Here is a 27,591-nt window from a genome sequence, read left to right as displayed (position 1 = left end):
GTCTGCGAATGTGTGTGTGTGTGTGTGTGTACACGTGTATGTGTGTTTGGCTGTGCTATGCCATTAATGGACCCTGAGGCCAAAATTCAATTTTCTGCAGTAAAAGTCACTCTGACCTGCAGCAGTGCATATTGACTCAATTAGTATGGAGCAGCACCATCACCTCTGAGTATTGTGCTTGGCAAAGCATAAAGTGCATATGACAGGCTCACGAGCAGCCTTGCACAGTGCTCAATTCTATTCTATGCTGTCACCACACGATTCTGACATCTTGGTTTGCTTAAGGTGGGGGAACTAGTAGTCGTGTGTGTGTGTGTGTGTGTGCGCGCGCGCGCATGCGCTCGCACGTCTGTGTCCAAGGTTCAGCATTAATTCACTAATGCATACAATTACCATGCAGTCATGGCCAATAATATTGTCAACCTTGTCGCTGCACTGGAGCACAGAAAAAGAACGAAAAAGCTCCCTAAAATAGCTTGTTCTTCACAGAGCTCATGAAATGGCCTTGACTGGCAATTTTTTAGTGAATAGATATTGTTTACATTCAGTTAGGCAATTTCCCTTTACTGTGGAATTAAACACACCTGTGGTGAGGTGTGACTGTGAGATAAAGTAACTAATTTCTCCAGTTCCAGTAGGGAAAAGAGCTCATTTGGCTGCATTATTTCACCTGTGCCGTAATAAAGATGGGGAAAAAGCAGCAGGTAATGGTCAGAGGAGACCAGACACAAAGCTAGAACATAACATGAATAGTGTCAAGGCTACTAACACTAGAACGACCAAGCCAGTCATTATGACCATTTTGGATTTTTAAAGTTTAATAACTTTGTGGGAAAAAAAAGATACAGACCTGCCGCCCATGAATGCTCATAAAATTTCACATATGTACCTAAAAAGATCATGAGCGGTCATTTTGACTGCCCATGGTTGTTTTAGGTAGGAGTGAAATCCCAGTCGTTCTAGTGCTAGTCCACCTTCAGACACCTTGGAGTTTCTCATCCTACAGTCTGAGATGTTATCAGGGCACAGTGCCTGCAGAGGTCTAGCCAATATCCAAAGATGTCCCCACAAAAGATACAGCGGTAAAACATCACAGCACAGTATGATCAATGGCTGGAGATTCAAACTCATTTTTAGGTAGCCGGTTTGTAAGTTTCAATCCTCATTATTTGTCACTGTCTCAGTGAAAGATGGTTATCTGCTTGGATGCCCAGAAAGAGTTCGTTGCTAAAATGGAGACATCCTGACTGGAGTTTGTCAATACAGATCTAGACAAGCCTAATTTTTTATGGATGGTTGTTCTTTGTGCATTTGAGTCCAAATGAGATCCTATTGTTGAAACATGGCATCTTTATTTTAAGAAGAACCAAGTCAATGCATCAAAGAATCAATCACCTCAGCCGGTGAGGAAAATTGGCTGATGTTTTGGGGTGTCTTTGCTGCCTCGGGAACTGGGTGCCTTCAGCATGTGCTTAGCCTTGTGAACTCAAGAAATATTATGGAGTGCAAAGTGGAAGCAAGTGTCAGAGAGCTGGTTCTTCATCAAAGATAGTTGTTCTCCCAGAAAGACGACTCAAAATGCACACCAGAGAGCATCAGGGAATGGACTGAGAAGGCTGAGGGCGCCCTTCTTATAATGATAAACTGCAGTGCATTTCCATCTTCTCTCTCATACTTTAGCATTAGAGATGTAGTGGAGGCTTGTTCATGGCTGTAGGACCTGCTTGATTGCAGCTGTCTAAAAAAAGGCTGTAGTTACAATCATTTAGTCTAGGATCTCAGTTATTTTCTCAATCGCTTTTCCTTTTATTTTCTAAGTAGAGCGATTTAACAAATTCTTTATAAAACAGTTGGTCTGTGATTTTTATTTTTTGGTTATGTTCAACATATTTCACAAGAAAACTGTGAATGAAAAAGAAGAGGTTCCAATAATGACTATTATTGTTAATGAAAGCCCCATCAATATTCACTCATAAGCTGAAATATGTTATTGACTGGAGCTGAGAGAGAGAGAGAGAGAGAGAGAGAGAGAGAGAGAGAGAGAGAGAGAGAGAGAGAGAGAGAGCGAGCACATGTGCCTCATGGCACAGTGGCCCAACCCTACGATACCATTTTGCAAACACAGCAAATACTGAATTTCAAGCAATGTTTTAGACCAGTGTCGGTGGACTGCTGGTCTCTCCCTCCCACATGTAGTGTTAGTTGCTCTCACCTCCACAGCTGGTAAGTAAATAGGTGTTGTCAGCACGTCTTTGCCTGCTCAATGTCAGACCTACTCAACTGCTGTAGCACAACAAGGTCTTGTTATCATGGGCCTGTCAACCTTCAGGTTTTCTCTGTAAATACAGGTAAATATTCCCCCTGTATTACAAAACCCTGTATGTCAACACGCCGGCTCACTCACGTTTTGCACTTGCACCTCCCCATTCTGTAGGGAGAAGCCTTTGTAGTGCCCAGACATGTGTGCACCACCATGTTTGTCTTTAACGACCGGAATTTCACTCCTGCCTAAAACGACCATGGGCGGTCAAAATGACCGCCGGTTTTTAAACTCTATATTCTGTCAAGATAAATAACCAGTTGAGATATTAATGCATTGCATATGTTAATATGTCTGTTAGGAAATGGCTGACACCAAAATTAATATTTTAACAAATATAAAACAATTTCAAACAATTTAAACTTCAGAGAGACATGGTTGAACTTGAACAGCAAAATTGAAAAAGTGAAAATATTACCTGAAAAACAAAACGGAAAACACACGTTGCTAATCTAACAAACGTAACAAGACCTATAAACATTAAATGTAAAAAAGAACTGGAAATAACCATTGAAAGATTCCCAAACAATGACCGGAACTTAAAAACTGCTAGAACGTCCATGGGCGGTCAAAATAACCGCCGGTTCTTAAACTCTATATTTTGTCAAGATAAATACCCAATTTAGATATAAATGCATTGCATTTGTTACTATGTCTGTTAAGAAACGACTAACACCAAAATTAACATTTTAAAAACGTTAATACTATTTTTAAAACAATTTAAAATGGCCGCTGTTCAACGCCTGTAAATACTGCAACCCCTCTGTGGTAGTCATGGTGCGTCTGAAACGGCGTCTGTAACCAGACATGTTGGCAATAATCAGAAGTCAAGTTTAGACTATTACTCTGCATTGGGGGACGCTAGTGTATTTCTAGGACAGAGCAATGAACGTCGCGAAGGAAATGACGTGACAAACACGTCATAAATAGTGACACGACGCGCACGATGACGCGCAAATTACATGCGGTCATTTTGACCGTTCATGATCGTTTTAGGTCGATCTTATCATAACTTTTTTTGTGCAATTGATCTTAAACTAATTTTAATGCGAATATATGTAATTTCAGGAGCATTTAGGGAGCGGCAGGGCTGTATCTTTTTTTTCCCCCCCACAAAGTTTTTCACAAAGTTTCACAAACTTTGAAAATCCAAAAGTCAAAATGACTGGCTTGGTGGTTCTAGTGTGTAACAGTACTTTGTTACCCATACAAAGGCGACAGGTTTAGAAGTGATGGCTTAGTATCCTGGGTAACTGGGTATTCACAATGTTTTCCAGATAAACTTTGATAAGTTGGTTTGTTTGTGCCCTGTTAAAGAAAGCACCATGGTAAAAGAGTCCAGTTGTTGCACGCTGAAATCAAATAAAGTGCAGTGCCAACTTTGAGAGAATATATTTTGCCAGTTTACTGTGTCGAGCAATGATGAAAGGAAGTAGTCATACAGAAAATATGATGACAGCCACTTCAATGACGCACAATCAGCCCCCCACTCACATAGCTCAGATTTTACTCTCACTTTTATTGAACAGTGATTTAATACTTCTGATATCCCGGGTGAAGTGGATTTGGGTTAGTGAGGTTTGGGGGGGGATCACTGGCATCCTGGCAATCAACTGTAAGCAGTCTTCGATTCACAATACAAGTGAAAAATGTAAAAGCGAGGGTTTAGAACCCCATAATATATCAAGGAATTTGTTTAATTGCCACACAACCGCTCATATATGTCCATGCGCTCTATTTTATTTCAGTTTTTTTCACCCCCCTTTTTCTCCCTAATTGTATCCAGCCAATTACCCACTCTTCCGAGCCATCCCGGTCTCTGCTCCACCCCATCTTCCAATCCAGGAAGGGCTGCAGACTACCATATGTCTCCTCCGATACATATGGAGTTGCCAGCCACTTCTTTTCACCTGACGGTGAGGAGTTTCACCAGGGCAACGTAGTGTGTGGGAGGATCACGCTATTCCCCCAGTTCCTCCTCCCCCCAGCCAGAGGAGGCGCTAGTGCAGTGATCAGGACATAAACCCACATCTGGCTTCCCACCCACAGACATGGCCAATTGTGTCTGTAGGGATGCTCGACCAAGCCGGGGGTAACACTGGGATTTGAACCAGCGATCCTCTCTTTTCTTTTTCTTTTTCTTTTTTTATCTTAGTCTCTTTCTGTTTATCTTCTTGTCTTTTGATAGGGCAGGTTGTGGTCCCCGGTGCCTTGTGTTAATGAGAGGCATGCACTGAAAGGGTGAGGTGCAATCATTGAGAATAAGTCAACAATGATTTGAACGGCATTGGTGTATGAAGCAGGTACAGAAAAGAACTGTGTGCGTGTGTGTTTTTGTGCTCAAGTCTGATGGGAGTAGGGGTTGGACAGTGATGGACGAGAGAATGAAAGAGCGGGTGAAAGAGAGAGGGAAGGCACACAGAGTCACCAGACAGACAGGCAGTCGGGGCTTGGCTGAGTCACCCCTGGAGAGGCTCTGCTTCCTGCTGATTAGAGCACGGGTGGCCCCTGGGTTGGGTGAAGGGGTGTGTATGTAGGGGGATGACAAGAAGAAGAGAAGTCAGAGTCCCTGAGCACATCAAATTCCACCTCCTTCCTCCCCTCCATGCACTGCTACCTCCCTCCTACCCTGTGTGTGTGTGTGTGTGTGTGTGTGTGTGTGTGTGTGTGTGTGTGTGTGTGTGTGTGTGTGTGTGTGTGTGTGCCTCCATGTGCCTCTGCTTCGCTGCAAATGTCGCTCCATGTGAGTTGCTCATCCTTCAAACGTCTCCCAAACCCGCACCGGAAGGCCTCTCATTAAAACCTCAAGCTAACGACAGTGCAGAGCTTTCTAGCTTTCTAGCTCATGGTTTGGGAGACATGTATCTATGAGCGGTTGTGACATGTGTATTGGAAAGCATCAATGGATGAAAAGTGGTGGCAAGGTGAAAAATAAGGAAGACACACAACTGTTTCCAAAGCATGCTAACAAAGTTTTGTTATAATAATAATAATAATAATAATAATAATAAATTAAACATATATAGCACTTTTCTAACACTCAAAGTCGCTTTACAATAAACAGGGTGAAACAAGACGACAGATAAACAACACAGACATACAGGGGTGGTTGGGAAGGGGGGTTATGAGAGGGAGAAGCGGCAGCCACAATTATGCACCACTTGACCCCCCCCCCCTCCCGAGAGGGAGCGAGCGAGCGAGAAACAGTCACAGCATCAGAACGTCAAGAAATCCATGTAGTCTTCCTCCTCTCCTTTTATCTCTCATGTACTCATCTGTACATGTTTTGAGTTTTTCTTGATTTTATAGCAAATTCAAAAGGCTTCCCATAATGGAAGTTTTCGTTTTTGGTGGGGGGGGATTTTGCCCCCTTTTTTTCTCCCCAATTGTACTTGGCCAATTACCCCACTCTTCCAAGTTGTCCCAATCGATGCTCTACCCCCTCTGCCGATCCGGGGAGGGCCGTAGCCTACCTCATGCCTCCTCCGATACATGTGGAGTCACCAGCCGCTTCTTTTCACCTGATAGTGAGGAGTTTCACTAGAGGGAAATAGCACGTGGGAGGATCATGCTATTCCCCCCGTTTCCCCCTCCCCCCGAACAGGCGCCCCGACTGACCAGAGGAGGCACTAGTGCATCGACCAGGACACATCCCGTTTCCTACCCACAGAGACGACCAATTATGTCTGTAGGGAATCCGGACTAAGCCAGAGGTAACACGGAAGTTTTCTTTTCTAACAGGCTGACGTCATGCTCAGCTAGGTCACTGCACTATCACCACTGTGGTCTCTGCAGGCTGGAGATACCCTGATGAAGGAGGTCTACTTTCTAGCCGCATGCAAATGAAAACATGTTGTCTATGAGTTCAGCGATTTACTGCCCCTCCGACACTAGCACCAGCTCTCTGTGCTCCTCATTCCAACCTTGCATCATTTATCCCGGGGCCACTTCTTTTCCTTCCCCATGCACTACCTTCTCCTCTTCATCCTCTTCCTCCTCCACAGCCTCCCATTCTTGTGTGATCTGCTGATGGTGTGTGCCTTTCTGCTGTATTTACAGCGGCGGGCCACAGTAAGTGGCTCTGGGGTGCTCTACCGACTCCTTCCGGTACAGACGAGGCTCGCCTGGTTCGCCAAAGTTAGACTACAGGATATATTTTTTGCCGGAAAAAAACCCCCATAACAACTTAGTTTACCTTCACATCGACTATCAACACGACTGTGAATGATGGGTTTTTCCAGAGGAGGAACAAATGGAACAGTAGAAAAAGGAGGTATGACATAGGATTGTTTTCATTGGGAGTACAGTTTTGCTCTTTATCAAGTTTTGACGCCGTTTGTACCAAAGATACAAGAAGAAGCAACATACTTTTAAAGTAAATCAGGAAATATGTAAACTCATGTCGAGGCCTCAGTGAAAGTTAAAACCTCACCTATCATACAGCAAAGCCCTGCCTGTGGCTAGTGGGTATAGTATAATGACTGCCCTCTATCTCTCTCTTTTTTTTCGCTCTCTCTCTCTCTCTCTCTCTCTCTCTCTCTCTCTCTCTCTCTCTCTCTCATTAAGTCTAAAGCAACAGCAGACATGGTGTAATTTCGACAGGATGTGGCCATCATCGCTATTAACATGTGCGTGACTTATTACCCATGCCTGCTCCCCGACAACTGTGTGTAATGTACAATAGACTCTGTATGTTTCCACCTCGAGACCTTGGCAAACATGTGCCGGGTTCTTAACATGTGTGGTTTCACCCTGCGTCCTGGTGCTACATCCCAGCGTTAGGCCATAAGAAACCCTGATCTTCCACCGCCCTACACTGTAGTTGCTAATTTGTTGCTCATTAAATGTGCTGCCACCTTTCTGTTTGATCTTCTAAAATGTCTGTGCGCCCTGCAGGGCTGTTAGGCTTGTGGCAGGGCTGTTTAGTCAGGCCCACAGATTTATGAGATCCGATACTGGTGGGTACTTATGGTATCAGGGGTACAGCAAATCCTTCCTTCATCCCCTTATTTAGGTCTTTTGGATGCTGGCAATGTTGTAACTTATGGCGGGCTATGATTGTTACAAACTCTTTTATATGGATTTTGGACCCTTGCTGGTATAGACTTGGGCCTGCTCTTAAAAGTGTGTCTTCAATTAAAAAGATAGAATAAATGGAGTGTTCAGTACAGTGCAAACTTTGGGGGATATGGCAGTTTTAGTTGCTCATAAAAAAAAATGCGTTGGCCTATGGAAACCTAATACATTAAAGGCTGGCGTATGTTGTCATATATATTTAGGAGAAGGCACTTGGCACAGTACAGATGGGAGTGTGATTGAGTTACGGTCTGGAAGGAGAGACAACTTGGACGAGTGTAGATTTAATTGGGTACAGTGAAGGCTGGCAGTGTGACTGTCAGTGCTGCACAGGGACAGCGGCAGGACAACAAGCTGCAGCCTGCTGTGCCGTTCTCCTGCCCTGCTATGCTCTCATACAGTCTCTTTTGTCTTTTCTCTCTCTCTCTCTCTCTCTCTCTCTCTCTCTCTCTCTCTCTCTCTCTCTCTCTCTCTCTCTCTCTCTCTCTCTCTCTCTCTCTCTCTCTCTCCCTTTCTCTCTCTCTCTCTCTGTTTGTCTCTCTCTCTTTCTCTCTGTCTCTCGCTCTTGCTCTCTCTCTCTGTCTCTGTCTCTCTCGCTCTCTCTGTGCCACGTGGACTATGACATTTCTCCAGGCTGTGATGAAATCACTGCCGAGAGATAGAAAGCAGCCCCATTGCAGGCCAACATTTTCACACAACCCCGTCTAGCCAGACCAGACAGATATGCTTACCAGCAAGTCCTTATTAACTATTACATGTAATTCTTTCCTATAACTTAACAGGTGTAAGCAATGTTGAACGTGTCAGGCTCACTAAAGAAACCTTTTGAATAGTGGGTGATAAAATAGGGCTGAACAAAATTTGTTTCAGAATTGACATGGCTATAAACACCTGCACAATTCACGTTGCAAAGCATGCAATGTATAGCAAGTTGGACTCGGGTTGGACCCTTTAGTTGACTGGTTAGCGCAGTTGCCTGTGATGCGGGTGACCCGGGATTGGCTCCCAGCTGCAGCAGTGGTTCCTGGCCCCTGAATTCGCTACAGTATATAATGATTTAAGGCATCCGGGTGGTGTGGCGGTGTATTCCGTTGCCTACCAACACGGGGATCGCTGGTTCGAATCCCCGTGTTACCTCTGGCTTGGTCAAGCGTCCCTACAGACACAATTAGCCTTGTCTGCGAGTGGGAAGCTGGATGTGGGTATGTGTCCTGGTTGCTGCACTAGCACCTCCTCTGGTCGGTCGGCGTGCCTGTTCAGGGGGGAGGGGGAACTGAGGGGGAATAGCATGATCCTTCCACGCGCTACGTCTCCCTGGTGAAACTCCTCACTGTCAGGAGAAAGGAAGCGGCTGACAACTCCACATGTATCGGAGGAGGCATGTAATAGTCTGCAGCCCTCCCCGGGTCAGCAGAGGGCGTGGGGCAATTGGGGTAATTCACCAAGTACAACTAGGTATAAAAAGGGGGAAATATTTTTTAAAAAGCAAGTTGGGCTCCTCAGTCGTGTTGCACCAGAACTCTTCATATTTGATAGAAATCAAAAACTAACAAGGTCTGCCTTCTGTATGACTACTCTCGAAGAAACATATTTTTACAAACAATATTGCGCATCTGACAAATAACATATTCATTTGATTTAATGATTTCTTAAATATCTGCCCTATTATATCCTCCTCTAAATCACCAAATCATTGCCAGCGGTAAATTCTTTGCAAATGGAGCTTTTTAAGGTTAAAAGCATCACATATCTGGTTAAATTATGTAACTCCTTTTTATGCTTTTGTATTGCAATGCATATTGCAAAAACACACAAATATCGCAATGTTGATTCCCCCCCCCTCAATATTGTTCAGTCCTAAATAGAAATTATGCCATCTCTCAAATGGAGGAAAGAAAAAAAATTTCGCCATTATTGCTTCAAGACTTAGAAAAAAGAGGTTTCATACGTGTGCAGTAGCATGTGATGAATTCGCGGAAGTGGCAAAGGGCAACTTGAAGATTAATAAGATGGAAGTGGACGGGCTTTGCTATCCACTGCCCTTTTTTTTTCGCTTAACGCTCCCTCACATCATCAGAACTGACCCAGACAACACAGCTGCACACAATTACACAATTAAAGCATCAGCTGCCATGTCCGCAGTATTTTAGTTGAGCCTGAGCTATGGAGAAAGGCATGCACTACAGTGGCTTGTGGTGGAAGCTGTAAATGGATATAGCTTGCACAGTGGCATTATAGCTGGCGCTTTGAAAAACAGCTGCAAATCAAGCTTTGTTTCTGATTTTGTTTAAATTAAATCAGAGATAAATCAAATGTGTTCCAGAAAAACTAGCTAAGAAAAGCTGGTCAAAATTAGCCATTCCTCAGCTGGCCTTTCAGACAGCTAGAGACGCGCAGCACTAAGTTGGATTCATAGGCGTGTGATGCTTCACTGTTTGCCCGCACTTAATGTTTTATGACATTATCTAATTTTTTGTGGCCATCTTATTACTACTTTGAGGATGCGAGAAACTAAGTATTGTGGGGTGTGCTTGAACCAACCATCACGGCACGGCTTCAGAAAGAGACTTTGGAGGTGCGCGGAGAAGGTCAAGGGAGCACATATGGTAAAGGAATTGGGGAAGGTTGCCCATGGGGGGGGGGACTACTTGACCGCCTTTCTTGGCTTGCTGGGAAGGCCAGCGTCACTGAGAGAGGGCTGCATGACCTCATTAATCACTTCCTCTCCTTCATGAGGTCACCGTGGCCTAGACTTGGGGTGCCACTGTCATTGCGCACTACCACAAGGCGAGTGAAGGGATAAAGAGCGCCCCCGCCCCCCGACCCCCAACTCCCTATTCCAACCTGCCTTTCTTGTGGCTCTCTCTGCAGCCATGTGGAGGCTGAGGTAATGGTTGGAGGTCACCGAGGAATTAAAAGGGAGAAGTCTTGAAAGAAACTCTCCACAAAAGCAAAAGACGACATGGCTTCGCAACGCCACCGCCTGCATTTTATTAAGTCATAAAGAAACGTCATGCAATTCAACGCTCAGTTTTTCAGATTTGTACCTCATGCTCCACCATAACATTTCACAGCTATTATTTTTCTTTTCTTTCCCTCTGTGTCTCTCTCTGGTCTATGCGAAAGTAACTGGTAGCATGTGCAGCTATGGATAATTACCTCTGGTGACACCATAAGTAAAATATAACAAGCAGAGCGGGGTCTGCTGGTGAGATCACTGCACAGATGAAGTGGTCCCCGGGGACACGGAGACTTCAAGAAGCGCCTGACCCCAGCCTAACTCACTGATGACTAGCATGTGTGACTACCTCCCAGGTCAAGACAGCTGCTGGAGACACTGTGTGGAGAGTTGAGGAGAAAAAAACATATATACGCACACACACACACACATACACACACACAGATAGGTATGTGTGGCGTGTGTACTGGTGGAAAGGGAGACGTATGACAGCCACGGTTTAATCACTCTCTGTGCATCCTCTCAATATCTGGATCAAAGTGGGAGGTAAATAATTTTATCAACCAATCAGAATTTGCAATATGTTATGAATGTCATGGCTTTTTTTGAGGGAGGAGACATGTTAATTAGCAAAATGTCCACTGCATTAACTCATGACCATTCTGTCATCAAATATTGGCAAAGTACTGGGTGTCAGGCTAGCATAGTGGTCTATGCCGTTGCCTACCAACATGGGGATCGCTGGTTCGAATCCTCGTGTCTCCTCCGGCTTGGTCGGGTGTCCCTGCAGACATAACTGGCTGTGTCTGCTGGTAGGAAGCCGGATGTTGGTATGTGTCCTGGTCACTGCACTAGCACCTCCTCTGGTCGGTCGGTGCACCTGTTCAGGGGGGAGGGTGAACTGGGGGGAATAGTGTGATCCTCCCATGTGCTACAGCCCCCTGTTGAAACTCCTCACTGTCAGGTGAAAAGAAGCGGCTGGCGACTCCACATATATCAGAGGAGGCATGTGGTAGTCTGCAGCCCTCCCCGGATCAGCAGAGGGGGTGGAGCAGCAACCAGGATGGCTTGGAAGAGTGGGGTAATTGGCCAGATACAATTGAGGGGGAAAAGGGGGAACATTTCCAAAAACAAAAAATGTTGGGCAAGTACTTGGGGTGTAGACAGGTTGCACTGCATGTTGTTTGGATTTAATACAGTGTTCAGACAAATTGGCCTGACATTAGATTGGCTTGACATGTACATTAGATTTCTGTGGCACTGCAAAATTAATTAACACATTTTCAGTGATATAATTCTTCAGCTCATTTCCAACCTTCCTCTTCCTCCTCTTCAGTCCCCGTGCATGACACCCCCTCCATCACAGAGGTAATTATAAACATATTAATCAGATTATGTCATATATTACATATGGCCTGCATTTTGTTATATATGACTCAGTATGTTAGATAAACAAAAGGGTATTTTATTCATTTCAACAGATCCACTGTTTTCTAACGGATAGAGCTCAGGGGGAAAATTGGTTTAAAATGATACGCTCCGGTGTGCTGAGATAATTGAGCAATTTGTGGGATTTTTCAGTTGGCCTTTGTTTTGTTACTGTCTTGAGTTAAGTGATCTCTCTTGGTGATAGCCCATGTGGTGGAGCACCTAGCTAGTGTTTATCCATGGAGCTGTATCGCTGCTCAGTGAGAAGGTTAGCCCTCCTTTCTTTTTTGTGCCAAATGGATTCTCTGGTTTTCTGAGGGTTTTCTTAGGTTTGTAGAGTCTTTCCAACCCCAATGAAACGCCTGTCTTTTCAGACGCCCCTTGTCAACATTTAGAAGTATAGGAACTAGCATATCCTGGGAGGTCTACAGTGATGACTTGCTTTCATCAGAAATGATCCCAATATGGCAAGCAAATTACACCGGTCAGAAATCACACACTAAGTATCAGTTGTCCCTCAGCACACCATGGAATCAGCAGCCGTGCCAGCACCTCCATATTTCTGACCTAATACTCACTAAGCAAAATAATCCCTTTCTGCTACTTTCCCCAAAATGAGCCTCGATTAGTTTGATGTTTAAATAATTGCCAAGCCAGGCCTCCTATTCGGAGCAGTGTCGACATGAAAATTAGCAGCTTCTTAAGCTATTTACTGCTTTTCTTTTCTTTTTTCCTTTTCTCAAGATTTTATCTGTTATTTTTTTATTGGTAGCAGTAGCAGCTAATAGTGGCGTGTTTAAAGGAAGTGGTGCCTGTTTGAAGTGGTGGTGCTGGTGCAGGAATCTCTTTCATCACAGCTGGACACCGTCTCTCAGCCTTAATGAAATCATAATGCACTTTCATAACTGCCCACAGGCCACGACGGATGGCTCCTGTCTGCATGCTATGCAACGCAAAGTTGTTTTTTTTTGCAGTTTTTCACGAAAGTATCACATTCTGGTGCCATGTTTGCTTTAGCATTTTTGACACGTATTTGATAGCATTTATTTGTTTTAATATATTTTGTGTGGTAAGTGGTCACCAAGATGGCCAAAGATGAAATGATTTCATAGTCACAGACATTTTAATAATATTTTCATGCAGATCTTAAAGAAATACACAAGCAATGAGGAATGGTGAGTTGTCATGGTTGTCATTGCTCATGGTTAAATGGTATTTCATTTAAGGAGATCCATTTGGCACTTCAAGATTCAAATTTTAGCATGATGTGTGCCATGTTTTTGTTGAATGCATGCGGGAAAGGGCATCACTGTCATTGTGTAATGACAAAACCGTGCCTACTTTGTAAAGAGATTTGCATTTGATTAAACATATCACTTCACCCTAACGGTGGAAAGAACTCGAAGTGAATTTGGGATGAACCAATATGCTGCTTTCAATTCCATCCTATGAGATGGAAATAAGAGCTAAGCACACAAATCAGTTGAGTAAATCTCATAAACCATTAGTCAGACATGAAACATAGGCTTGGTTTCTTATTTTGTCCATTTACTCACTCGTGCTGACGAATTTCCGTTTCTGAGCAATAAAATCTCAGTCTAAGGGAGATTACACACATATATATATATATATATATATATATATATTCTCTAAAGGGAAGTATAACTAACCAAAAAAAAAAACCTTGAAGGGGAAAAGGGGTCTCCAACCCAACCAAAACACAAAGAACAGGGCTTATTTTCACAAACTCTCCGCCGTCTCAGAGCTATCATTAAAGTCCTCGTTAACTATCTGTTACTAATGTGCATTCAGTCTATTTCCCAAATGAAGGGGTTGTATGAAACCGGGGGTGGGGGTTGTCTTTAAAACCCTTGAGTTGGCTCTCACCTGGCTCACTTTGTTCTCCTGCCAGCTTTACGGCTACATGGAGAGCGAGCCCCTCACCCTACAGCTGTTCATAGGGACTGCAGATGACCGCCTCTTGCGACCGCATGCCTTCTATCAAGTCCACCGCATCACTGGCAAGACTGTCTCGACTGCCAGCCATGAGGTCATGCAATCCAACACCAAAATTTTGGAGATTCCCCTGCTGCCTGAAAACAACATGAGAGCCATGTGAGTGCCCATTTTAAGCCTCTGCAAGTTCACTATCTGTCCACACGCACACTTTTTTCTGTCTTTTTCAGTACCTTTCTATTTTTCCTCAGCTTTACAAATGGACCACCTGATGACAGGTAGAACACAGACATCTAAACAGGCCCTAGAAAGTGATTTTATTCAGAAAATGAGAGCCATGATTTCAGAGGCACTGAGTTCCTTGCAGCACTTTTCAAGGGCAACAACAACCAGATCTTCAGAGTGACATCCAGAACAAAGGCTCCCCTCCACACATATTGCCATTGTTCAGTTAATGCCTCTACTTTCCCTACAAATCACCCCTTACCCTGTCTCTCCTTCCCATGAGGCTTACACCAGTCCAGAGGGGGGTTTGCTCTGCAGTGTGTCCAGGCAGGAGCTCCTGTCATGGCACTCCATTCAGATTACACTGGGTTTGCTGGATTGGGGCCCAAAACGTTATGAATAAAGCTGCAGTAGCTGAATCTTAAGTTACTGACGCATGTTACCATCTTCTGTACATGAGATTAATTTCTTTACAGTTTCAAATAGAGAGATATATACGTTTGTAAAAGATTGATAAAGGTTTACTGAGTCTCTATTAAGTCACAGAGTAGTTAAACATTTGTTTGAATGTTGTGGGAATTCATTGAAGATATCTGGACAGTTATAGGATATGAGAGCCTTTTGAATGGAAACTGGCCCTTTGCGGTTGTCCATGGCTGATTTTAACATTCATATTGCCTTACAGCAACATTTCCAACAATAACACAATATCCTTTTATATTGGGTAACATTGGGTGGCACCCCTCACCCATTTGACCTGACTTGTCCCATGAGGATAAATCTGATATTATAGAAAAAGAAAAAAAAACTATTACAGGGAATTTCTTTGCACTTTAGTCATGAGGCCAAGCACCGAAGGAAAAGAAGTCAATGCCTTGCAGCTCCTGGGGACTTTGGCTAAAGATCAGTGTCTAAGAGAAGCCTCTGACTTGTGGCTCTGGACTCTTTTCACTGTGTTGTTTAACAGTCATCTTGACAGAACAGCAGCCATTTCTCCCCGCTCACACCAATACTTATTTGCTCATAGTGTGAAAGGCATTCAGTGGGAGATTATGGTCCAACTTCAGACCACTCCAGCCCCTCTTTCCTCTTTTGTAGTGGTGTTTATGTAATCTCATACTCTTAGGGAAACTCAACTAACTTTAAAATAAGCACTACATCATGGGCGTCGGGGTAGTGTAGCAGTCTATTCTGTTGCCTACCAACATGGGGATCCCCGTTCGAATCCCCGTGTGTCCTCTGGCTTGGTCGGGCATCCCTACAGACACAATTGGCCGTGTCTGCAGATGGGAAGCCGGATGTGGGTATGTGTCCTGGTCGCTACACTAGCACCTCCTCTGGTCAGTCGGGGTGCCTGTTCGGGGGGGAGGGGGAACTGGGGGAATAGCGTGATCCTCCCATGCGCTACATCCCCCTGGCAAAACTCCTCACTGACAGGTGAAAAGAAGCGGCTAGCGACTCCACATGTATCAGAGGAGGTTGGTGGTAGTCTGCAGCCCTCCCTGGATTGGCAGAAGGGGTGGAGCAGAGACCGGAATGGCTCAGAGATTGGGGTGATTTTCCAGATACAATTAGGGAGAAAAGGGGGGGGGGAGTGAACTGTGGAGTAACCATTTGACTGTTATCGCCTCAGTTACCATGCAGAAGAGTATTTTCCATTGACATTACTGTGTTCTTACACTGACATAATCGAATCTCAACCACTCTTTGCAGAAGATATATTTATCCCTCATACTATATAAGCTCTCATAACCAATGTCCTTTCTACCATCCATTTGACAGTAAAGTAATGCATGGCTCTTCCATCATTTAATGTTTGTTTTAACACCATAACTTTCAGACTGGATGCTTCCATCATGCGGGGCCATTTGAGATTGTAGTCAGTTGTCTGCATTATTTTTCTCTTCATTGGAAATCTACTCACCAAAGTAAAGGAAAAAACAGATTTGTATAAAACCTGACATTTACCATGTTCCAGGAATACTGCCCAAAATGCCAAAACATACCCTGCATGTATTCCCTCAACTTTTACCAGCCTCTCTGGGGTTTTATTTCATTTCTTGAAAGACCTCTTGGAAAGCTGATGCTTTTTTTCCCCAACTGTAAAAAGGAGGAAGAACCCATGTGGCTCCATGTGGCAAAAAATAAATAGATTAAATAATTAATTAATTAGATAGATAAGGACAATACCTGAATGCTTTTTAGTTCGGGAGTTAAAAGTGGTGTATATAGTAAAGGGTTAAACCCATTAAGTATTTCATATATCAAAGCTGTGAGGCTGGATGGTGTGGAAGTAGTCAGACAGCAGTATTGTGACTGTGAGGGTGGTGACTGCATCTATGGGCTTTTTCTAATGCTGTTTGAGAGGTTTTGAAAGTGGTTTGGGTTTAGTGGGGGAGCATGGGGTTGGGGGCTGAGCCCTGAGCTCCCCATCAGAGAAGACGGAGTCCTTCCTATGTAATTACATTTGTGATATGAAGCAATTTTTTTTTGAGGTGCTTGGGAATTGGGAATGAGGCAGCTGTGTTCCATTGGACTACCAGTTCATGATCTAGAGGAGACATTTCCACTGGTGATGCTGTATAGGGAAACAAGGATCAGTAGCCACATTATGAGAGGAAACCCTCTGTCTGGAGGTTTGAAGTTGTTAACATTATAAAACTTGGTAACTGTCAACATTCCAACACTAATTAACATTATCACCAAAGAATAGATTAGAACACGTGTCCAACTCGAGGCCTACGGGCAAAATCCAGTCCCTCGCAAATTTTGATCCAGCCCACATATCAAATTGTTACCAATAAATTTTGGTCTGCGTAGTTGTAGCTGTGGTATGCACAGCGATACATCCCATGCGTGTGCCAAACCAAACAGACGAGTGCGCCTTCACTTCACCTGAATGCTGCAAGCATGACTAGGAAGGGGAAAGCCCTTGCCGAGCTTGAGGATGAAAAGTGGTTATGTGACTTGTCTTTTATGTGTGACATAATGGAGCATCTCAACACCCTGAATATGAAACTGCAGGGACGCAAACAGCTGATCACGGATATGCATGATGCCTTCAAAGTCTATTGACAAAATTGCATTTGTGGGAGAACCAAATACAGCAGGGAAGTTACATTCCCTTTCTGACCTTTCAGTCAGTAGCAAATGCCCTCACCACTGCTTTCCCAACAGAGGCTACTACTACTACTCTCAGCTGCTCCCATTAGGGGCCTCCACAGTGGATCATCCGTTTCCATCTCTTCTTGTCCTCTGTATCTTCCTCTGTCATGCCAGCCACCTGCTTATCCTCCCTCACCACATCCATAAACCTCCTCTTTGGCCTTCCTCATTTTCTCTTCCCTGGCAGCTTCATATTCAGCATCCTTCTCCCAATATACCCAGCATCTCTCCTCCACACATGTCCAAACCAACTCAATCTTGCCTCTCTTGCTTTGTCACCAAACCGTCAAACCTGAGCTGTCCCTCTAACATACTCATTTCTAATCCTGTCCTCCATCTTCACTCGCAATGAAAATCTTAGCACCTTCAACTCTGCCACCTCCAGCTCTGCCTCCTGTCTTTTTGTCAGTGCCATCATCTCCAAACCATACAACATAGCTGGTCTCTCTACCATCTTATATACCTTCCCTTTAACTCTCGCTGGTACCATTCTGTCACAAATCACTCATGACACACTCTTCTCCACCCACTCCACCCTGCCTGCACTCTCTTCTTCACCTTCCGCACTCCCCGTTACTTTGAACAGTTGACCACAAGCATTTAAACTTATAAGTCTTTGTTTCCACTACTCCTTGCATCCTCACCATTCCACTGTCCTCCCTCTCGTTCACGCGTAAGTATTCCATCTTGCTCCTACTGACTTTCATTCCTCTTCTCTTCAGTGCATACCATCACCTCTCCAGGCTCTCCTCAACCTGCAACTTACTCTCCCTACAGATCACAATGTCATCCGCAAACATCATAGTACACGAAGACTCCTGCCTGATCTCATCCGTTAACCAGTCCATCACAACTGCAAACAAGAAAGGCCTCAGAGTCAATCCTTCACTATCCCCACATCATCCAACCTTCTGTCTCTCATTTTCTTCATTCATCAGCCCCTCAAAGTACTCATTCCACCTTCTCAGCACACTCTCCTCGCTTGTCAGCATATTTCCATCCCTATCCTTGATTGCTCTAACCTGCTGCGCATCCAGCTTGGTCCCTCTGTCTAGCCAATCGGTACAAGTCATTTTCTCCTTCCTTATTGTCCAACCTCTCATATAACTCACCATATGACTTTTCCTTTGCCTTCACCGCCTCTCTCATTGACTTACACCACATCTCCTTATACTCCTGTCTACTTTCTTCATCTCTCTGACTATCCCACTTCTTCTTCACCAACCTCTTCCTACGTATACTTTACTGTACTTCCTCATTCCACTACTCCTTGTCTTCCTTCCTCTGTCCAGATGACATGCCAAGTACCTTCCTAGCTGTCTCCCCCACTATTTCTGCAGTGGTTGCCCAACCATCTGGCAACTCTTCACTACCACCCAGTGCCTGTCTTAACTCCTCCCTGAACTCCACACAACAGTCTTCCTTCTTCAACTTCCACCATTTGATCATTGGCTCTGCCTTCACTCTCTTCCTCTTCTTGGTATCCAAAGGCATCCCACAGAACACCATCTGAGGCTGCCTAGCTACATTCTCCCCTGTCACCACCTTGCAGTCTCCAATCCCTTTCAGATCGCACCTCCTACATAAGATATAGTCCACCTTCTTGAAAAACATTCACCACAGCCATTCCATCCTCTTTGCAAAATCCACCAACATCTGTTCTTCCACATTCCTCTCCTTGACACCATTCGTACCCATCACCTCCTCATCACCTCTGTTCTCTTCAACAATATGCCCATTTAAGTCCTCTCCAATCACCACTCTCTCCTCCTTGGGTACACTCTCCACCACTTCATCCAATTCACTCCAGAATTCTTCTTTCTCTCCCATCTCACACCCAACTTGTGGGGCATATGTGCTGATAACATTCATCATCACACCTTCGATTTCCAGCTTTATACTCATCACTCTGTCCAACACTCTCTTCACCTCCAACACACTCTTGACAGACTCTTCCTTCAGAATTACCCCTACCCCATTTCTCCTCCCATCCATACCATGGTAGAAGAAATTGAGCCCACCTCCGATGCTCCTGGTTTTACTCCCCTTCCACCTGGTCTCTTGCACACATGGTATATCTACTTTCCTTCTCTCCATCATATCAGTGAGCCAGCTCTCTCCCTTTACCAGTCATAGTGCCAACATTCAAATTTCAAACTCTCACCTCCATGCTCTAACCCTTCCTTTTCTCCAGCTGCCTCTGGATATGCCTCCCCCCCTCTCCTTCTCTTTCACCCAACAGTAGCATAGTTACCACTGGCACCCTGCTGGCCAATGTTACCGGTGGTGGTCATTGGTAACCCGGGCCTCAACCGATCCGGTATGAAAATCTGATTTATGATCCGCTGAGTTTTACGCCGAAGGCCCTCCCTGACATATCCCTCCTCATTTATCCGAGCTTGAGATTGGAACTAAGAATGCACTGGCTTGTGCATCCTCAGTGGCTGGGGAGCTATCCCAACAGAGAGAAGGGAGGAAAAAAAACTTAAGACCTCAAAGCATAATGCGTCAGGAGATTTGCTGACTTTGAGACTCAGAAATTCAGATTTGAGCTTTTTACAAATCCATTTGCATTTGATGTGGACTTACAATTAGATTTGATAGAATTACAGTGCAATAAGGCCAAGTTTGACTCTGTCGGGTCAGGCAAGTTCGCACCATTCATCCCAAACACGATACCACAGCTCTGCCTTCAGGCTGCCTGTATCCTGAGCATGTTCAGGAGCATTTATTTGTGTGAGCAAATGTTCTCTGGTGAAGATCAACAAATTCTCTCACATGTCTCGCCTCACTGACAAACATGTTGCCTCCATTCTGAAAGTGGCTACAGCTCAGCACTTTAAGCCAAGAACTGATGAACTTGCATCAACGAAAAGATGTCAGGTGGCTGGAAATAGGCCAGTCTATGTGGCTAAATAGCATGCCGACATTGATGCGCCATATTTAGGTCTATGATATAGGCTGCATGTGGGATATGCTTGAGTGCAAAGTTTATTTTTAATTTTTAGGGTTTTATGTGCAGCTGATTGCATGCCAGAAGGTATGGGATATGGTATGGGACATGTAAACTATGATCCAAGATTGATTTTTCTGTTAAATGTCCCACACAACCATTGAGTTGTCATATTCAGGCCTGTGGAACAGGTTGTTGTGAGTTGGCTGTATGGTAGCTTACTTGTAAAAATGTATTCAGAATGCATTAAATGCATTATTTTGCTTGACTAAATGCTATGATGGTTAAGCAACTTTTTTGCTGACTTTTGTAGGGCTTTATATTGACCAAATTGTATGTGAGAAGGCTATATGGGACATACAGCAGTATAGTCAAAGATATTTTATTTTTATTTTTTAGATTAATTAAAAGCATGTCAATAAGCTATGTATGTCTGGCCCTTGATGTGATTCTCATTTCCCAGTGTGGCCCTTAGTGAAACTGAGTTTGACAGCCCTGGATTAGAGCTTTTCTGGACATACCCTGTTGACAAGTCCTTATCTACTAGCGTAAGAAATATGTGGTGTTTGCTGCATATGGATTTGGCAGCATTTAGCAGAACATTCTCTGCCTCCAAGTGATGTCCGAAATGTTGTAATAATGGCTTTAGAGAGCATGATTGACTCACAGAGTTATAACATACAACTGGAAAAGTTGGGGTTTTTCAATACAGGATTTGTTGATGGGATGTTTAGTGTAACAAAGATACCTTGTCAACCATTGATCATAAATGTTTTAGTGTTGTTTGGTATTGTGCTGCATTATTTGTTAATTAGATTAGATTGTTTTATTAGCCACATGACCAGGGCCGGTGGAGTTTGTTTGTGGTACACATTAAACTCTGCAGCACAATACATATACGGACAACAACAGACAGTCCACATATTTTCACGAACAATGCAGTTACACAATAACAGAAATAAACATATCACACATAACAGTTAGGTGAATGGTGGTATTTATGCCAAAGGCATGTGAGGAGGGGACTATAGGGAAGAATTCAGAGTCCTGATGTCTAGGGGAAAAAAACTGTTTGTGAAGCATTTAGTCTTAGTGGCCAGTGACCTGTAGCGCCTCCCTGAGGGAAGGAGCTGGAAGAGGGGATGAGCAGGATGTGAGGGGTTGGAGATGATCTTCTTTGCTCACTTTACAGTCCGGTGAGTATGTAGAGATTCAGCTGAGGGGAGTGGGTTGCCTATGATTTTGGATGCCTTGTTGACAATCCGCTGCAGTTTTTTCCATGTTTGACTGTCCGTGCCACCGTACCATACTGTAATAGAAGATGTTATGATGGACTCGATAATGGCTGAATAAAACAGAATCAGCAGTTGATGTTTGAGCTGGTATTTTTTTAAGCTGGCTAAGAAATTAAAGTCATTGTTGAGCTTTTGCAATGATGTGTTCAGTGTTAATTTTCCACTTCAGGTTATTGATGATGCATGTTCCAAGGAATTTAAAAGAGGCTGTGGTGGTGATGGGGTCTCCGTTCATTTGTATGGGTGTTTTAGGATTCGGCATGCATCGGAAGTCAATAATGAGTTCCTGGGTTTTGGCTATATTAAGCAGAAGGTTGTTGTTTGCACACCAAGTGACAGCGTGGTCTACTGCAGTGCGGTACTGGGTTTCATCATTGTTGGGGATGAGGCCTACAATGGTTGTGTCATCTGCATATTTTATTATTTTTACAGAGCTATCTGTGGATGTAAAGTGGGTGGTGTAAAGTGAGAAGAGCCAGGGGGAGAGAACACAGCCCTGAGGAGCCCCTGTACTGAGGGTAAGAGGGCGTGAAGTTAGGTTATTAACCTTCACCCTCTGTGGCCTGTTCCACAGGAAGCTCTGAATCCAGTGGCATATGGCTGGGTCAATGTTCTTATCCAAGAGTATGGTATCGAGTTTGAGTGGGTCGATGGAGTTGAAGGCAGAACTACAGTCTATGAACAGGATGTGTGCATAGGTGTTTGTAATTCCAGGTGTTGCAGGGCATGGTAGAGGGCTTGCTAACTGCATCCTCAACAGACCAGCTGGCTTGATAGGCAAATTGATATTGGTCCATCATTGGGGAGGTGCAAGATTTCTTGATAGGCAAATTGATATTGGTCCATCATATTGATATTGGTCCATCATTGGGGAGGTGCAAGATTTCAAGTGTGACAGAGTAATGCGCTCAAATGCTTTCATGGCCACAGATGTTAGGGCAACTGGTCTGAAGTCATTGAGGTAGGTGATCTTTGATGAATTTGGCACAGGAATGATGGTAGAGAGTTTGAAGCACTGTGGGACTGTACATTGGCCTAGAGAGGTGTTAAATATGGTGGAAAGTATTGGGGCCAATTGTGCTGCACAGTGGCTCAACAAAGCAGGACCGATGCCGTCTGGCCCTGCTGCTTTCCTAATGTTCAGCTTCTTGAATGTTGCTCTCACCTCATCCTCCTGGATGCAGAAGGGTGGCATTGGAGTGGGAGTAGGGGGGATGGCTGGTGCAATAATAGATATAGTTATAGTTTTCTATTTCACATTAATATCTTTTTATGCATTTTTGTCCTCTAAATATCACAGGCAATTTCAAAGATTATATCAACTATTCGTAATCATGCAAGAGGTTATTCATCTCGCTACAGAAGATGTCACGTACTGTTCATGTCTGATTCACATTTTCTCTTCTGTCTTTGCCAACTGATTGCCACAGCAAAACACAACAAATATAAAACAGTCACAAAAATACTTACCAAGTGTCTGACCAGAAGCACCTGAATGCGCTCAAAATGCTCTTGTTATAGTAGAAGCTTATAATGAAAGCAGCAACTCCTGCAGCCATGAAACAGGAGATGTGGGGCACGAAAGCTGAACCACAATGGCACTTATTTTAAGAGCTGTGAGGCCCCCCCCCCAAAAAAAAAAAACCAAACAAACAAACAAAAAAAATCAGTGGATTAAAGTCCATAGACTGATGAGAAACTGTTGTTTCCTCTCAGTCGACAAACTCGGAGAGATTATTCCATTTAAGATTAAAGATTTAGTAAACCCTCCCCCATTAAACATTTTAACCCCCCCCCAACAAAATTTCAATTTGAATCGGCTAATTAATTCTTTTGTGTTTTCAGATGACATGTTTCTATTTTAAAGGAGCCATTTTGCTGGGTTTTTTTTTTTATTTTTCCCCCCTTTTTCTTCCCAATTGTACTTGGGCAATTAACCCACTCTTCTGGGTTGTCCCGGTCGCTGCTCCACCCCCTCTGCCGATCCGGGGAGAGCTGCAGACTACCACATGCCTCCTCTGATACATGTGGAGTCGCCAGCTGCTTCTTTTCACCTGACAGTGAGGAGTTTCACCAGGGGGACATAGCGCGTGGAAGGATCACGCTATTCCCCCCAGTTACCCCCCCCCCAACAAGTGCCCCGACCGACCAGAGGCGGCACCTCCTCTGGTCAGTCAGGACACATACCTCATCTGTCTTCCCACCCACAGACATGGCCAATTGTGTCTGTAGGGACGCCCAACCAAGCTGGAGGTAACACAGGGATTTGAACTGGTGATCCCCGAGTTGGTAGGCAATGGAATAGTCCAGCACGCTACTCGGACAACCCCCATTTTACTGTTTGAATGTGCTGTAATGCTCCATGTAAAGCCTGTCCTGCTTTTCTCTGCTCAACAAAAACATCCTTTGTTCCACATTGCAAAAGAATAAAGCGGTGGAGGGACAAATGCATGCTCCATATGCTTCTATTTCATTTTATACATTTCCAATTTTTTTTCCAGCCATTGTTTGTCAATTTACTGTCTTCATTGAAACCCAATACATGAGCATTTAGCTTGATCTTTGATTTATCTTATCGGTCACCACCAGGTCCAATATGAATTCTCACATGGATTAAATGTTGACCCTTGCACATCCTTGTTTCCATCAGAATTGACTGTGCAGGGATTCTGAAGCTGCGCAACTCGGACATCGAGCTACGCAAGGGGGAAACGGACATCGGCCGTAAGAACACGCGTGTGAGGATGGTGTTTCGTGTTCACATCAACCAGCCCAATGGCAGGACGTTATCCTTGCAGACATCCTCCAACCCTATTGAGTGCTGTAAGTCAGCTTGAATACAGATATGCACACACACACACACGCACACACACAGAAACTCACAAACTGGCACCAGCATGAGGTGGCATCTATTGTTGTGATACAAACGGCAATAAACCAAACTGGTAATTTATTACCTACTGGACCACATTCACTACTTCTGCACCTCATAAGCTTTATATGAAACCAAAAGCAATTTGTCAAGGCAATAGGTGTATTGTATATGACGCCAAACGTGTTATCTATCTCCATATACAGTTAATGACTGCACACATTTGGTTATTTGCTGGCTACATCGTTAGCACAAGTTTCACACAGATAATTTGCCAGCTTTAGTTCTGACACCATTGACACACTGATCTGACAGAGACCTCTGTTCCTTTGTCTTTGGTTTGTTTGTTTGGAATGATATTATGTGTACTCCTGAAGCCAAGGGCGTTATGTAGACCATGTGAGATTTCCCCAGATGTTTTGGGTGTCCGGGTAGCATAGCGGTCTATTCTGCTGCCTACCAACACGGGGATCGCCTGTTTGAATTCCCGTGTTACCTCCAGCTTGGTCCCTGCAGACACAATTGACCTTGTCTGCGGGTGGGTAGCCGGATGTGGGTATGTGTCCTGGTCACTGCACTAGCGCCTCCTCTGGTCGGTCTGGGCACCTGTTCAGGGGAAGGGGGAACTGGGGGGAATATCGTGATCCCCCCGCGCGCTACGTCCCCCTGATGAAACTCCTCACTGTCAGGTGAAAAGAAGCGGCTGGCGACTCCACATGTATCGGAAGAGACATGTGGTAGTCTGCAGCCCTCCCTGGATCGGCAGAGGGGGTGGAACAATGACTGGGACGGCTCGAAAGAATGGGGTAATCGGCCTGATACAATTGGGAGAAAAAGGGCGACCCCCCCCCCCCAAAAAAGAAGAGATGTTTTTTGTTTTACTGTGCTTGAGTTTTTTCCCAGAATTTAAACCTCAGAGTTTATCTCCTATGATATTATGCAATCTTGAGATTGCAGGAAAAATTAAAAGTTGAAAGGAATAGTAATGAGGTAATGGTTGCATATTGTGCGTCTCTAGCTGTGATTCTCATCACAGTAACCCAAAGCCCAGAGGAGAAGCACACATGGCTATATTTAATCCAATCCATAGGCACATTGATTAAAATTCTACTGTGTCTGGATGTCTTTGTGTTGCCATAAGGAGCGTCTTTTGATCAGTCCTCTTTTCCCTTTTCACTAGAATACGAGCTTCTATCAAAAGCAGTCGACTACAGGGCTTTAAAAGTCATTATGGAATCGATAAGCCTGTTTGTCTGACAGAGAACTGCTGTGAAGAGTGCTGTGTGTGTGTGTGTGTGTGTGTGTGTGTGTGTGTGTGTGTGTGCCTCCCATGGGTAGCGCTGGATGTCTTGGGGTGGATGGGGATAAGGCAGTGGGTTTAGAGGTCTGCATTGAAATGTGCGGCTGTCTGTCTTTCTTATCAACAGCCCAGCGCTCAGCACAGGAGCTGCCTTTGGTGGAAAAGCAAGGTTTAGACAGCTACCCTGCCACGGGAGGCAAGAAGATGCTCCTAAACGGCCTCAACTTCCTCCTTGATTCCAAAGTGGTGTTCGTGGAGAAGGCCCAGGGTAAGCTATAGCACGCACTGGACCACTTTTACTGCCTCCCCATTTTCCCTTTATATCTCTTTCAAATTTCTCTCTCTCTCTGTCTGTCGCTCTCTCTCTCCTCTCTCTCACTCTCTCTCTCTCTGTCTGTCTCTCCGACACACGCTCTCCCTTCATTGTGTTTCCTCAGTCTCTCCTCCCGTCAAAATAGAGCAGATCTTGCCAGCACATGTGGTGTGCATTAAGGCGCTATATTTTTAACCAAAGCATATTTACATTTGCTGAAGTTTCCATTGCCTGTTCACTGACGCTTGCCACAAGTTAAGGAATGAATCACAACCAGGGCATGTGCTCTCTCTCTCTCTCTCTCTCTCTCTCTCTCTCTCTCTCTCTCTCTCTCTCTCTCTCTCTCTCTCTCGCTCTCGCTCTCTCTCTCTCTCTCTCTCTCTCGCTCGCTCTCTCCCTCTGTCTCTCTGTCTCTGACTCTTCCTCTCTCTCCGTTTCACACTTACCCCCTCCTCACTTTCAGTTGCTCCTTTTTCCATCGACTCGACCAATTTCCTCCCTTTACCTCTCTTCAACTTAACCACACACGGAGAAGATCCCACTGGCTCTCCCTTTTTGCTCAGCTCCTTATCGCTGAATCAGTTTTATTATTGCCATTTCTCATATTTGGACCATGCATTTCCTCCCTTGTGTGGGAGGACACAATGACGTCAACGCACTAATGATCAAGTTTTAAAACGCAGCCATTTCCTCAATTGCTCCCACTAAATCAAAGCAAAGGTCAAAGACAGCGTTACCCTCCCCAGTCGTAGCCATGTAAACACACGCTGACATTAATGATGGTAAGGATGACAATGATGATGATGATGATGATGATGATGAGCATGGCTGTGATGAGTGAGCTGAAAAAATATTATCGTGGTGCAAAAGGGATTACTAGTTGATTACAGTCTTGATAAGCGGCTAAACGTAAGCGCAGTGCTAAGACAGGAGGTCACTGCAGCGGGCGTCTCATCGACTGGTGTTGAAAATCGGCATATCTTTGTGTTGCTTTTAGTTTCCACAGTGCAGCTTTTAAAAGAAAACCCTCTGCTACAGAATCACGCCGCCTTCACGTTATTCACCCCCCATCAACACTTTCCTCTCAGTCCCTTGAACTCCAAGCCACCCCATCCAACCTCCAAGAGCAGCTTGCAGGGACTTCCCTCGCCCCTGAGAGATCACCTCTTCACCCCTCGGCCACTGAGAGCCTGCTGGGGTTAGGGGTGGGGGGTGAGAGAGGGCTAGATTTACTTGTTAATGTGTGAGGGATATCCCTGTCTTTACTTAGTCATGGGGGGGGGGGGGTCCCGCTGAGGGGAAGGCCCGTACCATACTAGACAGGCCCTCTCCTTGGCCCCTTCCGGGTTGAATTTCCTTCTCTCTCTCTCTCTCTCTCTCTCTCTCTCTCTCTCTCTCTCTCTCTCTCTCTCTCTCTCTCTCTCTCTCTCTCTCTCTCTCTCTCTCTCTCTCTCTCTCTCTCTCTCTCTCTCTCTCTCTCTCTCTATCACTGTTTTACTTTACCTCTGCCTTATCCTCCTCCTCCTCCTCTCACCTCTATCCTCGATACCCGTGAAAGACATTAGCTGTTGTGGAGGTCTGCACTGGTGGGATCTCCACACTCCTGCCCACTATCAGCATTTCAGTGGTTTCTTTTTCGTCTCTGCGGTATTGAGAAGGGAGAGGGGCAGAGAGACAGAGATGGAGATATTTGTCTGACTACTACTTTTGCCTACTGTTATATAAACTT

At 44.6% G+C, this 27,591-nt stretch overlaps 1 protein-coding gene across 1 annotated transcript in view; it reads left to right on the top strand.

The window, feature by feature from the left end:
* The window catches only part of LOC130118520 (nuclear factor of activated T-cells, cytoplasmic 1-like), a 58,860-nt gene that overhangs the window by 10,257 nt on the left and 21,012 nt on the right, over nt 1-27,591 (top strand). Inside the window, exons 4-6 of the mRNA XM_056286971.1 lie at nt 13,696-13,898; nt 24,028-24,200; nt 25,677-25,817. Coding sequence (XP_056142946.1) covers nt 13,696-13,898; nt 24,028-24,200; nt 25,677-25,817 — 517 coding nt within the window. The remainder of the gene's footprint in view (nt 1-13,695; nt 13,899-24,027; nt 24,201-25,676; nt 25,818-27,591) is intronic.

Source organism: Lampris incognitus, chromosome 9 (genome assembly GCF_029633865.1).
Source record: "Lampris incognitus isolate fLamInc1 chromosome 9, fLamInc1.hap2, whole genome shotgun sequence".
Lineage (NCBI taxonomy): Eukaryota > Metazoa > Chordata > Actinopteri > Lampriformes > Lampridae > Lampris > Lampris incognitus.
This window is presented reverse-complemented; position numbering and strand designations above follow the sequence as displayed.